A 14,929-nucleotide genomic window follows, 5' to 3' on the forward strand; every position below is an offset into this window, starting at 1 on the left:
TGAACCATGACAGAAAAGGGCTAATTGACTTCCTGAAAACTCCATGTGGTAACAAGCTCAGGAGCTGGAGTACAAGCGCAGGGCTCAGCAAACACTCTTCATTCAGGGCCACTTTAACAGGAAGCAGACGAGATGAGGGAATGTGGGTCTTTCAGCTCGGCAAGGATGGAATGAGGCATTTGAGGCTTGTTTTTTGTACATGTAAATAATAATGATAATAATAATAATAATAATAAAAGAGCTGATATAGTGAAGAAGAAGTGAAATAAAAATGAATTAGAATAGATAACTAGATTTCTTTTTCATCATGATCTTATATATCTAAATTATATTTATACTCATTTTGTTGACCAGATAGAAAACAATAAATCACAATGAATTACTTTTCCCTCAGGGAACGACTCTAAAACTGATTTAATCTAAAAACACAATTTAAAACATTCAAACTGTTTTTAATTTCAGCAACTTTACAGGAAATTATTTCCTAGCAGGAAGAAATTACACACATAAGTTATTTTAAGTGACTTATTTTAATTTATTGTAATTTTAGTCCACAGACCCTTCTGTTGTTAACATCTTGACAGGCTGATTGTGGTAGCAGCGCCACCTGCAGGGCAACAACAGCAGTGCAGGGAGGAGACGTTACAAACAAGCCATCATGTTTCATGAAGAGAACAGATAGATTCATCGTTAACAGACTGCTCATGTCTGCTGCTGGATAGGTGCACGTTTTGTATTCACATGGCAGATATGAGTGACAGCAACAGCTTACACCCATGGAGAAAATACAGTCGTTATTTATGCCACGGGACAACAAACATTTTTACTTCTCAAAGCACATCTTCAAAGAGGGGAATGTTACACATGTGGCTACATCACGTATGGATCAAACATGACGTGTATTTTATGTACAGTATATACACACAGACATCTGACACATAACATATCTGATTCCAAATATAAAACAGACATTTAAAAGCATTTATCTTGATTCAACTTGAATCCCTGATTTAAGTCTGAAAGTGAATCATATAAAAATATATAAAAATATTTCTGCAGTTTAAGGCACAGAAACACTGAATAGAAGCCAGCGACAGGTCCAGAGGAGGGCGGCTGTTATTCCTGTTAATGCCACTGAGCACAGAGAGCCCAGTGTACGCTACTCCACTATGCTTTGAATAAAACACATTTTTTTAACTTCATACAGTTTCTTTAGTTTTTGTTATTATTTACTGCAGATGTTAAAATAAAAGTCCAGGGATTTTTAATGCTGTGATGTTATAAAGCTTACATTTAGAGTGAGATACATGCAACTAATCAATAATCAGCAATTTTTTTATGTATATAGTTCTACATAATGATTGTTTTAATTTAAGTATAAATGAATGCTGAAGGTTTTGTATTATTACCAAAGTAGAGTTATAATGTTTTAGTTTCTCGCACCACTTTTCAAAACCTAAACCAAAACCAAAACTATTTCATACATGATTAAGCTTTTGCAGAGACCCAGTTTCCTTGTGTTACCGTCTGTATGAGGGCACAGAGATACGCACGAGTCTGAAAGATCAGGGCCTCATCTGGACATGAACCTGGTTGTCAGTCCCTACTGCAGTCCTGACTGCTACACGGTACTTCAGGGACTTGACAGCACTGTAAATGTATTTTGACACTCCATCTCTGTTGCGTTCATGCTTGTGGACAGAGCAAACTATCCACACACACGTCACAAATAATGAGCAGTGAGCACAAATGGCACATGTTAATTAAATGCAAAAAGGTAAATAAGTGTTGATGACCTGACTACACTGTGACAGATAACCCAAGCAGCCAGTACAAAATACTAACTGGTTTTCTTAGTGTGGTATGGCAGTACTCGCGCCGGGGCCCATCTCTTTCTCACAGATGAAGGGTAAGTACATGCTGCAGGGGGCGTCGTACCAGCTCCGGATCGCCACGCGCTCCATCACATGTGTTTTCACGATGTAGCCGCAGTCTTCATCGATGTGGTTGTTGGGCTCACCCTCCTCCCAGAAACTACAGTACGGAGAGAGAAAGGGAGCGAAACACATCGACATGTATAAAAACCTTTAACATACATTCATGTTCACCCTGGATCTGATGGTTCACGTTAAACATGTCAAGAAGAAGAGCTAGGGCAGTTTTATTCCTATAGTGCAGTGTACTTTACAAAACCACCACTTCTAACTATAATCCTAAGATTATTTTTCAAACTGGACAGTTTGCTTTCAGCATCCACTGACAGCTTCTGCTCATCTCTTAGATTTGAGCAACTTTGGTCTAAATTCATGTTTAGTCTATTTTTATGGCTGGTTACATTTTCCTCCCTCCTATTTTTGTTTCCCTGAACATGATCATCACACACGTGGAATTAAAATGCCACATTTTGAAGCTGGAGGTATCATCGTGCTGCTTACCCCAGAGATTATAGTTTGAGTCCTTCAGGAAACTTTTTTTTCTTCATGGGCTCATAATTGTAATATTGTTAATTAAAAAGAAAGAAAGACTTGTTGGACCCTTTGTCCTGGTGTAGCAGAGCAGCTGTGTTGAATCAAGGACACATCTAAGACCTGCAGGACACCGGCCCCTGAGACCTGGAGTTGGACACCTCTGCTTTAGACAATTTTAAGTATAATGGTTGAATCTAACAATTGTTACTTCATCAGCTTAAATGCCTCCATCTAGATGAAATTCCACAGACACAGCAAACATATTTAAACATATCTAAGCTCTTATAGTTTTTTAACTAAAATTAACTTTCATTTTCAAGGTCAGCGGCAAATAAAAGTCTATGTACAAAATATCCTGTCAAATCGAATGAAAACCACCTACAAGTTTGCTTTGCACTCAAATAGACTGGAAGTTATATTTCTAGCAGTGGCTTCCTCTTATGATGTCTCTGGTGGTACCCAAGGGTATAACAGTGTGCAACATAGTTTATCGCTAGAATTGAACCACAATACTGCAGACTACACAGTTTAAGTTGCAACATTTATCGAAATAATGTATTTTATATTTTTGTCCATCTCAGAGAGTGATGTCATGATACTGAATGATGATATATCATTTATCATGAGCTGTTAGAATTTTAAACTCCCTGCTGCTCATGTTATGCTCACTCAGCATAATCTGAGCTAGATGTCGAAATACCACAAAGAAAACTTTGATGACATCGTAACCATGAACGGATGAAACTGACAAAAGGATACGTGCAAGCAGGAATCGTGTGGTGACTTAAACGTGGCATCAGCTAAAAGGACCACCAAACCGCAGCACATGAAAATTGACTGCATTCTACATTAAACTGGCTATTAGGTTTAATTAATCCTCAACTGAAGATGCTGAAAGACTGTTCCAGATCTTTACTGTTCACATTAATCACTGGGTTTAGTAAAAACAATTAAAGATCACGTCCGTATGCAAACATAACTGCTTCTGCTTTTTTATAACCCTGTTTTCTTGGGTGCAAAGAATGCGAGTACCTGCTGAAGATAGTTACGCTTCAAAGTTGTGCTTCCTGTAACTACATTTAGCGCTATCTCTAGCAATTAAAAGGCGTGCTCTTTTGAGATCAGCTGACTGACTTGGCCATTGTAGAACGTCCCATTTCTTAGCCTCGAGAAGCTCTTGGGTCACTTTTGGCACATGCTTTGGGTCCTTTGTCTGAACCTGAGCAGAGACTGCAGCCCTGTACACTTTCATCCTACTATCAGCAGTCACGCCTCAATAATTACTAGAATTTGGTTCCAGTGGCAGCCATCTGTGGTCATGCAATAATGCTACTTCCACCATGTTTGACAGATGATGTGACATCATGAGTCGTTTCTCTTCTTATCCATACTTTTGTCCTTAAATCTTTCTGGTGCAAGCTCATCTTGGTTTCATCTGTCCAAAGATGTTTGTCCTTCTTCGCTTGCATGTCTGCACTTTAATTTAATTCAAAAAAATTTTATTCATACACCACCAAATCTCAATAACAGTTGTCTCGATGTGCTAATTGTTCAATCAATTGTTTTATTTTTAAACACTGTGGTAGTGTATAGTCATACTATACTACTAAAAGTGTGTCTTTGTGCAACAGAGTGTGGACCTAACTGCAGATTATTTTTCTTTGCATCTGTACTGAAATACAGTCTGGACAGTTTAAGGCAGAAACAATAAAACAAAACGTCAAATTATACAAAAATATCTTACATGAGTCAAAACGTCTACAGAAATAAAACCTAAAAAAATTTACCCTAAAGAGGAAGAAAAGGACAAAACAGGAATGTCAACAGGTTTGTCATCTACAAATAGAGGAAGAGAAATCAGGTGGCTCTTAGAAAATCTGTTGAGTTTGCACAAGTTGGGAAAATTTTACAGTGAGTCTGTGATGTGAAGCAGAAGTAACATCCAGAGCAAATGAAGCAACTCAGAGATATAATGCAACATTTTGCAATAACCAGGAGATGAAGAAAACCACACTTTGCATTTTCATGAAAAACAACCTTTGCTGCAAATCGGGCAGCCCTGACCTGCTCTCCCTCCAGCTGTTATCTGACATGTGGCGCTGCAGTACAACATTTAACTCTTTAGTGAGTCTGTCGCGCTTTTTGTTTCTCTATTGAACATCTTTACTTTCAATAAGCCAAAGGAACTCAGTCTAGAAAAGGGTCATGTCTAGTGACTTTGAGCACGAAGGCAAGACGAGGACAGCAGCAGTGCGTCACAGTGTGTCCAGTGTTCAGTGCATGCAGCGTTAGACTTGACCACTGGGATGTTGCTGGTCAGACTGGTAACCTCTGTCATATCAATGATAGAAATGATTCTGTCATTGTGCCCTTTAGTTTTCTTCTGTGGTCTTTCTGTGTTGCTGAGCCGACCACTACATTCATTCTTTTTAAGAATGTACCAGATTGTTGATTTGGCCACTCAGTCGTCAAATTAATCTTCAGTCTCTGAAATGTTAATGCTTTCGTTAAACCCTTAAAACTGAAACTGAAAGGCTGCATTTCCTGAAGTGTGATAAAACGAATCAAGTGAATATAAATTTGGTAAAAAAGCAAAACATGAAAAATCAAAGACAGAAAAGTTCTTAAGATTCCACCTGAATAGGGCCAAATTTTCACACTGATTCATGCAATAGTTTAGGGTTCATAAGACCACAAATTGCTAACTCTGAATATCATTTTGTCCATGTCCCTGTTTTTATCTGCTGCCTGCACCAAATTTCTTCATTTGTCTTTTAGTTTAAATAAGCTTGGGAGCCACCACTGTGCAGAGTAAAAATCATGCGTGTGTTAAAGGTCAGTGTTCAGCTGCATGTTTGTTTTTTAAGTACACACTGTCTATTTACTCTACAAGATAATCAGTCACTCTTTACAAACAAAGAGCTCCAGGTTTTTCTCCTATTGAAGTCGACATACAGAAAACTAGACGCATATTTCAGAGCATCAGTGTCAAATAAATCTGTTGGCCTTGAATGATTGAATACCAGTTGTTCTTAGACTGCGGGGGCAGAGACAATGATAATAATAATAATAATAATAATAATAATAATAATAATAATATATGTAAGTATAACCTTTTGTTAATGATTAATTAGTCACTAATTAATCATAAATCAGCATTCAAAATCAATCAATCACAAGTGAGGTTACAGGTAAAATCATATTTGGATTTAACCTATAATGTGATATTTAGACTCCCCACATCCTAAATGGTGCCAATACAAACAAAGACAGTGAGTTTTAAAGATAAAAGATATAAAAGTTTTATCTGAAGATGAGTTCAGAAGTCCTGATATAAGTAGCCTGATATTCAGAAGCCTTATACGGTGTATCATTGCCTTTAGGAGGTCAGAGGTGTGGCATGATATTTTAAATCTTTATATGGGATTGTGCGTATGTTGGCAATACACACGGCACTTGTAAGAATTATAGTTTCTAAGTTAGAAGACTTCTTTTTAATTTTTGACCGATGGATCATTGAGTTAACCTCTTGAAGACACGCCTGCAAAGTTTTATCAGAATGCATTCAAAACTTTTACACACTGTTGTGTTTATTGTCGCTATAGTTGCGTTATTGTCCAAAGCAGGACCAAAAAAAAGAAACTGAACCAAAGGAAAAATGAATCTGCCGAACTGCTTTGCAATATTGCCCAATAAGTGAAGGAACTCATTTGGCACCAAACTTGTTTTGCATTCACTGTTCTGTTAGGACATTGCATCGTGTTGTAAGGCAATGCTAACATGACCACGTGTTAAGTTTTAGTCCTGAACAGGTTGGGAAGAAGGTAAGCAGAGAAACAAACGACCTACCCTCCGATCAGCGGAGTGCCGTCGACCCATTTCCACTCATCTTCTGTTTTTTCATCAGTTATTCCAAACCAGTAGGAGTTCCAGTGTCCTCTGGGAAGAAGATTCCAAAGAAATGTCTGAAAGGAAACATACAGAGGAAGCATTCACATTCAAGAAAGCATTAATCAGTAATGACTTTATACAGTAAAGGGCGTTTATAGAGTCAGCTCTTTCCTTGCTCTGTTTACAGGAAGTTTACACAAGAAAATTCCACAAAAGCCCAAATGAGGCAGAAGTAATGTTTTCTTGTTGTCAAAGAAAAAAAGCCAGAAATCAGTGTATCCCTCCTTGGCACCACATGCATACAGCATGACTGCATCTTTAGTGGAAAACACAATGAAATTTATCAAACTGTACCTGCTCCTCAGGTGTGTGGATGATGGCCAGGTGAGCGCCTTTGCTCTCACAGAATGACTTGCTCTCTGGCCAATCCCGCGAGTTCCTGGAGATTAAGTAACAGCTGTTGTTAAAGAGGTGCCAGTCGTTGGGGCAGACGATAGGAGCCGACGTCACCACAGCAGGAGCTGATGAGACAAGAAAGAAGGAAATTGGTGCAACCAAAGATATTTACTTAACGGCTGGTAAATAGCTGATTCACTATGCTTGTTAGATGGGTTACAAAAAATGTAATCTTAAATTAAATCAGACTAAAGTCTTATTGAAAGGATCCAGGCTGTATTTGACAGCTCATAGAGGAGACGATTCATTCTTGTGGCTTCACAAAGATGCATGAATGAAAACGATAAAGAAAAATGAGGAGTCTACCTTTAGTAGCCATCTTTGCAGCGAGCTTGGCCTGCAGCTCGTCCTTCTCTTTCTGCAGCTGTTGTTTCTCCTGCTGCAGCTTGGCGATGGACGCTGTCAGAGCTGACACATTTGCCTCCTGCGTCTGCTTCCCTAAGGATGCCTCACCACCACCCTGAGGTTTGTTTTTATCTGTTAGCAGTATGAAAGTAAGTTACATACAGTACTGTATGCTGAAGGATTACAATATACTGCCAAAAGTATTTGCTCATCTTCCTTTACACATGTATGAACTTGAGTGACATACCATTCTTAATCCATAGAGTTTAATATAACATGGGCCCAGAAAGCTTTCCACAAGGTTTAGGAGTGTTTATGGGAATTTTTGACCATTTTTCCAGAAGCACGTTTGTGAACTGAAGTTGGAGGCTTGGCTCCAGTGTCAGTGACTGACCATCCGTAAATGAATTAGAGACCCCGCTCTTACTCGTTGCAAAGTGTTCTATCGTGTTGAGGTCAAGACTCTCTGCAGGCCATTCATGTCTCATTCATGACTTTGTGGACCTTGTTTTGTGTTTAGTGTGCAGTGATGTTGGAACAGGAAGGAGCCATGGCCAAGCTGCTCCCCCAAAGTTGGGAGCATGTAATTGTCCTTAATGTTTTGGTATGCTGAAACATTAAGAGTTCACTTCACTGGAACTAAGGGGCCCGGCCAAATTCCTGAGAAACAACCCCACACCATAATCCCCACTGCTCTCAAATCCCAAACCCGAAATCTGTAGCTTCTGACTCTGCACCTCAGCATCCACTGATCGTGGCTGTAATCCACAATCACTTTCACTTTGTTGTAATAACACTAACAGCTGACTGTGAAATATTTAGTAGTGAATAAATTTCACAGCTGGACTTGTTGGTTCGGATCTGATCACAGTTTTAAGTCAGATAAATTTTCAGATCAGCAAAAAAAGAAAAGAAGACAAGAAAAATGTAACTCGTCATTTATTTATCTATGTATTTTTTTGGCCATTAAAAAACATTCAACTCAAGACTCATAAAAAACAAATTAAGGTGCAATACAGGGCAGTACGGGGCTTTGTATCTACCACTCCGCTGTGATATAATCAGCAGTAATTGTCACATAGCTTTATGTTGCCCTGCAGGTCCACCCATCTGTAGTTGGGCAACAGAAGATGCCTGGGACAGTTCAGCCATAACTTTGGACTTTTCCTACACATACATGCTCGGAACGATGTTGTCACTGAAGTGGACGCACGACGGGATTATGGTAGCGTGGCTCAAGCATGTTCATCATATGTTTAAACCCCTTGTTTTGCACAACAGAATACGGCCTTATGTCTGTAGCTAAACACCCCAAAAGCTTTTCTAATAGCTTTCACGGATCAACAGTGAGTCATTGCACCACTAATGCATCCTATGGTACGATGGAGGAGCTCCTGAGAGCGACCCATTCTTTCACAAATGTTGGCCAAGGAAGTGATCCGAATGATTCAATAGTTTGGATGGGTGAGTGAATACTTATACACCATATAGTGAATTTTCAGCCAACATACTGGAAAAATACCTGTTTGTGAGGCTGTACTACCAGCAATGCTAACATGGTTACAATGACATTATTAGCTTGGCGGTATAACGAATTCCATGTTCACCATGTAGAGTCTCAGCACGCTAGAATGTTGTGATTAGAAATAAAAACTCTTCCTGGAGTTATTTCTTTCACAGGAACTTAACAAAACACAATTTTGACCTGATGATTCCAGTAACTTAAAAATCAGTCGACCAAATCAGCCATGAGTCTGCATTCTTCCCACTGGCCAGCAGGGGATGACTCCTCCAGTTTCCAAAAATAAATTGGATGCATAAAAATCTAGAATAAAAAGCTACGTCTTTTTTGGTCTGTGACTTCAGAGCACAAACTCTACAATTTATGGTTTTAACCACGAGTTTCTACATGTGGTCAGAGGTTTACAAACACTCATCACAGGCATTCATTTTTCATTTTTTCATCGAATTTCTTTGAATGGATGTTTTTCCAGTGATTGTACAACATACATCTTTAACGACTTAAAAAACAAGAATTGCGTGCAAAGGTTTTTCAGTATAGTTGTGTACTCACATTGTGCAGTGACAGCTATGATGGCGATCACGAGGACGGCGCACAGCGTTGCCAGGCAGATGGTGGCGAGGCGGTACAGCCTGGGACCACTCGGCCTGGGGAACATTTGCATCACAGGATGACCTGCAGGTGATGGGAAGAGAAAGACGGTTTATTAAAACCCTGCTTTAGCACAATTTAGAGAAGTTATTTTCACATATATGGATGATAGTTTCAGTTGATTCTGCAAGATTTAAAATAATCTTTAAACAGGAATTTATAGTAAGAACCTTTAAGAAAAAAAATATTTTTTTGTTCTGCAACACTGACAACAGTGACCTTTTTTTTAACCTGACATATAAAAGTATTCACACTTTTTGATGACTAAGTAGTGCGTGCAGTGGAGCGCTTTGTCCACAGAGGACTCTGATCTGCTCAGACTTGTAAATGTCAAACATGCTGGAATGCATTCAGGGCGATGCATTTGACATTTTTAATTATCTAACAAAGCATGATGCAGGTAGGAATTTATTATTTGTTTTTGAGTAAGTGAAAGACTTACAACTAATGTATATTCATCTATCTGAAAATTATAAATGTTAGTAAATAATAGATTTTAAACGTTCTACTTCATTATTTATCAATGATCACTTTTATATTAAAAATAAAAGCATTATGTCACCAGACAAAAAACACCATGTCCATAATATAAAAACACAAAAGCAAACAAAACCATCACAAAGGGCCTTAATATGCACACAAAAACATGAAAGCAAGCTATTCTAGTAGTTACCAAAAACCAAACTACAAGGAACACGTTACAAGAATAAAAGCTCATCTGAAAAAAGGAAATCCACAAACTGAATTGAAAACAAACAAATAAACATGAGAGCTTTGATTGGGCCCTTTGACACACAGTCTGCTAGTGACTGAGCTTAGCCTGCTGCTGCCATGGCTGCATTTTGAACTCATAATCAGTTTCTGCATGTTATTTTAATTAATTAAATTAATAAATAAAACTATATTTTGACTTCACAGTTTTAGTCTTTTATTCTTATTGCAGACTGACTCCAGTGTGTATAAAAGTTGGATTTAGTATCTAAAAGCTCAGGGCTGGTTCAAAGAAAACCACTAATGTTCCCACGGAAGGAGGAAGGAGGAGGCTCCGAGTATAAAACCCTATACTTGAGTACGTAAACCTTAAAGATTGAATTCAGGTTTACACCATCATGTCTGTCTGTTATGTAACACAGAGTTTGGGACTTTGTAAAGCACTTTGATAATATATCTAAAAATTTTTCTGTTGATAAATGTTTTTTTCCTTTATCTTTTTATTATCCTTGTAACATGCATGTAAACAATTACCAGTGAAAGCCTGCAGAACTATGAAAATTAAATGACTGATACGAGAAAAACAGCACTTTCATGTGAGAAGCTGCAAAGTGAATCCTGAAGATAAACATGTACAAAAGTTAAGGTAACAAATCTCAGTTTGACATTTTGCTGTCTCCATAGTGATAACACACCGTGTCTACAGGACAAAGTCAGTTATTTTAAAGCAAAGATAAACGAAACCGTCTGCATTCCTCCACAGAGGCACATCTGCAGGGTTAAAGTTTAACTGCTTACCACGGTGTTCCACATCTGGCCTGTGGGGTAAGTCGTCATGACAGGACTCGTCGTCTATTAGTTGGGAGTACATCCCCTCACAGTTCAGGGAGCTCCCGGTGGTCGACATTTCACCGCTGGAAGACAAATAGAATTAAAGAAAACTAAAGTTCTTGGTGGAGGGTGAGGCTCTGAGTCAAAGCTCCACCACAGCTGTGATTATAAACAGCTGGGATTAAACCAATGACTGTAGAAATGACTGCTTTCTACAATCATCGGGGGAGGGGGGGGGGGGGGGATTCCGGTTATAACTTTCAAAATAAGACTTTTCGGTAACTCGAGTGATTACTGCTATGAAAATCCTTAAAAAGACGACAAAGAGACGTCCAAACCCCCACAAAACAAAAAAATAACAATTCTTATAACTACAAAAACCAAAAATCACAGAGGAACTAAAAAAAACCCTGCCCAAATAACCAGCAAACAGACTGATAATAAAGCAACAATATGTACACAAAGGCTACGTTCACACCGCAGGTCTTAATGCTCAATTCCGATTTTTTGATCAAATCCGATTTTTTTGTCTGCTTGTTCACACCACAAATAAAATGCGACAGCAAACGCGCTCTAGTGTGAACGCTCTATTGTTTGACTGATGGCCCTTAATATAAAGACTTCGGACTTCACGTTTCCCAATTTTTGCTTTAAGTTATTTTGTTATTTCCATAATAATGTAGATAACCTAATAATTATCCTTATTGCTGTTTTAGAGAAGAGCGGTGCTTGCTGGCTACGTTCACACTGCAGGCGAAAGCGCATGAAATCCGATTTTTTTGACCCTATGCGTTCCGATCATGCTATGACAGTGTGAACGGAACAAATCCGATATTTTCAAATCCGATCTGGGTCACTTTCGTATGTGGTACTGAATCCGATACATATCCGATGTTTCAGAAAGCGACTGCTGTTTGAACGCTCATGTCGCATTAAATCCGTCTTTTACGTCACTGACACAAGACAGACGCCAATTATCAGCGCCAGAGAAGCGCCCGATAAGACATCGCGAACGCTTCCTGGCCATCCAGTGAAACTGCTGGGAAGACAACGTTGGAGAAACGTTAACATTTTATTTGTACTGCATAATCTGCAGATTCTGACAGAAATCTGCAATGGCCAGTCAGAGGTTAAATTCGACCTCAAAAACATGTAAACAAACAATTAAGTCCACGAAACAAGAAGTGAAATAACTGAGAAAGACTAAAAAACAAATGTTCTTTAAATGAACCAAATAAACACTCTAAAGTCAAGAATAGAGTCACGACTACATTGCAGGACATTTGAGTGTCACCCACCCGGTTGTTCACCAAACCCTATTATGGTCTTCACACTCTTATTTTACAGCATTAAATTTGCTGACTTTTCTTAAAGTGGCCTAAAATACAGACTCAAAAAGGGCATCTGGTATAAATCCAAACCAAATGTGCTGGAAGCTAAGACGACCTTTCAAAATAGTCTTTTGTCTTCACAATACTGTTTTATAAAAAAGAAAAAGAAAAAAGGAGCACATCTATATATATTTTCAAACTAAAAGAACCAAAAACATTTTGAATTCAAAGCCTAAACTTCATTTTTTTTATTTAAAACGAAACATATTTGTCTTCCCGTGTTCCCATAGTTTACATTTTCTCTGGTGTAAAAATAATATAATTCTAACAATATTTGAGGATTTTTTTAAGGAACCATTTGCATGGCGGATTTTTACGTGACAGAGGGGGAGAGAAAGAGAGCCAGAGGCAACAATCAGAGACAACATCATCACATTAGAAAGGTATAGTAATCATCCACAACTATTTTCAGTTGCGGATGATAAAGGATTCATAAAGTTTATCCATGTAGTGAATCCTATGTATACAATTCCCAGCAGGAAAACACTCTCCCAAATAATCATCCCAGGCCCATATGACAGAGAATGTGCATCCTCTTTTTGTTTTGCATATTTTAATTTATATTTTATTTTGTTGTGGTTTGCATTGTTTTGTGTTGTTTCACTTTAAATTTCTTTAAAAGGAAAAAGCTGAAAATTCAAATAGTTAAAAGTTGAAATATAAATAGTTGTTTTTGTATTTTATAATTTATTTATAACATTTTATGTGGAGTGAATAAATAAAGCATATTCACGTGGCCCCTAAAACACAATAGAAGTGCTCCAGGATCCTAGTGGCTACAAGCCAGGAAGTATAACAGGATTTGGTGTGTGGTAGTAACAGGTAAATGAACATATTTTTAAATTTATTTGAATATATATGAGTGTTTGTGTATAAAAATGCAAACAATACACATATGCTTTCAATTGTGTCATGTAAGTAATCTAGGTAGCTCTGTACGTGCTTTGGAGTTTGTACTTGTTTCGGAGTTTGTATGTGCTTTGTCTCTAGGGGCCACCGTATATATTTTTGTATAAACATTTATAAATAAAACCACTTTTGTTTACATTAGTAATTCCTTTTGTGCATAATTTTATATTGTTGTTGATAATAAATTAATTAAAGTGACAAAACAACCTGAAGAGCCGGTTGGGAGCTGAAAGAGCTGGTTCTCTTGTGTCAGAAGCATGTGGTGACGCGGGAAGAGTTTGGCTGCAGACGAATGGCAGAGTTTTCTGTTACAAATTTTACCTTTATGATTTATTTCCCTTGGAGATTTTTTTCTTGATCTTGTTCCACAATTTGAATCTATCAACATACATATTTACTCCTTATAGGATGACTGCAACTAAAATACCCTTAATTAAATTCGTTTAGTCTGTTATTTGATGACTTTTCCAAAAAGTGGCCCAAAATACACATGACAAAAATGTTTACAATTTTACATGGGTGCACAGACCTTTGTACACTGAGGCTGTTCCTGGTCTAGTTGGACTTGTATCAATAGAGATGGACTTTAGATCCACTGGTGTGGGTCAGATAAAACAGTATGGTGATTATAGGGATTCTTGAGACTGTGAACTAACTGGAAACTGTCTGTTTGTATATTTTATGGAACAATGTTAATGTTCAAAGCTGACCTTGACACTGTCACAAGAACTGTCACAAGAACAGAGACAGAAACCTGCTGGTCTTTGAAGGATCATGGTGGAATCTCCAAACAATGCGATAGTAAAACAGCACAGGGGTGATCATATCTGATGCACATAAAGGATAGTGACCATGTGAAGATGAAGGAGAGGGTGCCTTGGCACAGACATGAAGCCTGACATGTGGTGGCATGGTGGACTGACAGCATGAAGCTTCCTGGTTCCTTTATAGGTGGAGTTTGCAAATGTACCACGTTACATTTCTCTTGCTTCCTCCCACAGTGCAAAGACATACACGTTAGGTTAATTTAATTCTAGAAAGGATGTGGATGTGAGGTAGATAAAGTGCTTTAGGTGCATAGGGTAAAGTCCTGTATTAATTTATCGCCTGTAAAAAATATAAAGTGTGACTTTGAGTGGTCAGTAAGAATAAAACATAAAAGTGAGTTTATTATATTACAGGTGGCAAAGGCCCAGCTCTAAACAGCACAGACAGATCCAGTCCTTAAATGCAACGCAGTAGTTTTAGAATAGAACAGAATTGAACTTTATTGTCATTGCACATGTCACAAGTACAAGGCAACAAAATGCAGTTTGCATCCATCCAGAAGTATTTTAGCCATAATATAGATATATTACAAAATATATATTAGCAATAATATAGATATACAGCTATATTACATAACAGTATGTTATGGGTATGTTATAATGTAAACGGTATGAAGGTATGTTATGAATAACTATATATACTATAAGTATGTACAGGCTGTAGTGGGTGTACAAGCTATGTACAGGCTATGAACAGGATATAAGTAGGAAAACTACAGAGAAATATGAACTACACAAGTTATAAACAGTTGTAGAATGGTATATCGTATTGTTTTGCAGAAGCACTTCATTGAAACACAATTCTAATGCACTTTTACTTAAGTATTTGTACATTTTACTGTGTTATGCTTTGTTCTATATACTAATATATGAACCTGTCTCCATAGCCATGACCACACCCAGGTCATGGCTGCGTGTGTCAAAGTC

The 14,929-nt window shown here is 37.9% G+C and overlaps 1 protein-coding gene across 1 annotated transcript; it reads right to left on the minus strand.

Annotated features, from left to right (window-relative positions):
* Nucleotides 1–511: 511 nt before the first annotated feature.
* On the minus strand, nucleotides 512–11,106 carry LOC309699134 (uncharacterized protein). The gene is made up of 6 exons (XM_082522009.1): nucleotides 10,843–11,106; nucleotides 9,235–9,357; nucleotides 7,122–7,292; nucleotides 6,714–6,880; nucleotides 6,318–6,433; nucleotides 512–2,034 (listed from the first exon to the last, which is right to left on the minus strand). The coding sequence occupies exons 1-6, from the start codon at nucleotides 10,949–10,951 to the stop codon at nucleotides 1,854–1,856; spliced, it is 867 nt and encodes a 288-aa protein (XP_082378135.1). The 5' UTR covers nucleotides 10,952–11,106; the 3' UTR covers nucleotides 512–1,853.
* Nucleotides 11,107–14,929: the final 3,823 nt, after the last annotated feature.

Source organism: Aulonocara stuartgranti (genome assembly GCF_965226115.1).
Source record: "Aulonocara stuartgranti genome assembly, chromosome: 22".
Classification (NCBI taxonomy): domain Eukaryota; kingdom Metazoa; phylum Chordata; class Actinopteri; order Cichliformes; family Cichlidae; genus Aulonocara; species Aulonocara stuartgranti.

Excerpts from the sequence above, each read along its gene's own strand:
- LOC309699134 (XM_082522009.1), bottom strand. The coding sequence starts at position 10,951 with ATGTCGACCACCGGGAGCTCCCTGAACTGTGAGGGGATGTACTCCCAA. Across the intron at positions 9,358-10,842 it reads GCCAGATGTGGAACACCGTG|GTCATCCTGTGATGCAAATG; the intron begins GTAAGCAGTTAA and ends CATCACCTGCAG. Across the intron at positions 6,434-6,713 it reads TCCACACACCTGAGGAGCAG|ACATTTCTTTGGAATCTTCT; the intron begins GTACAGTTTGAT and ends GTTTCCTTTCAG.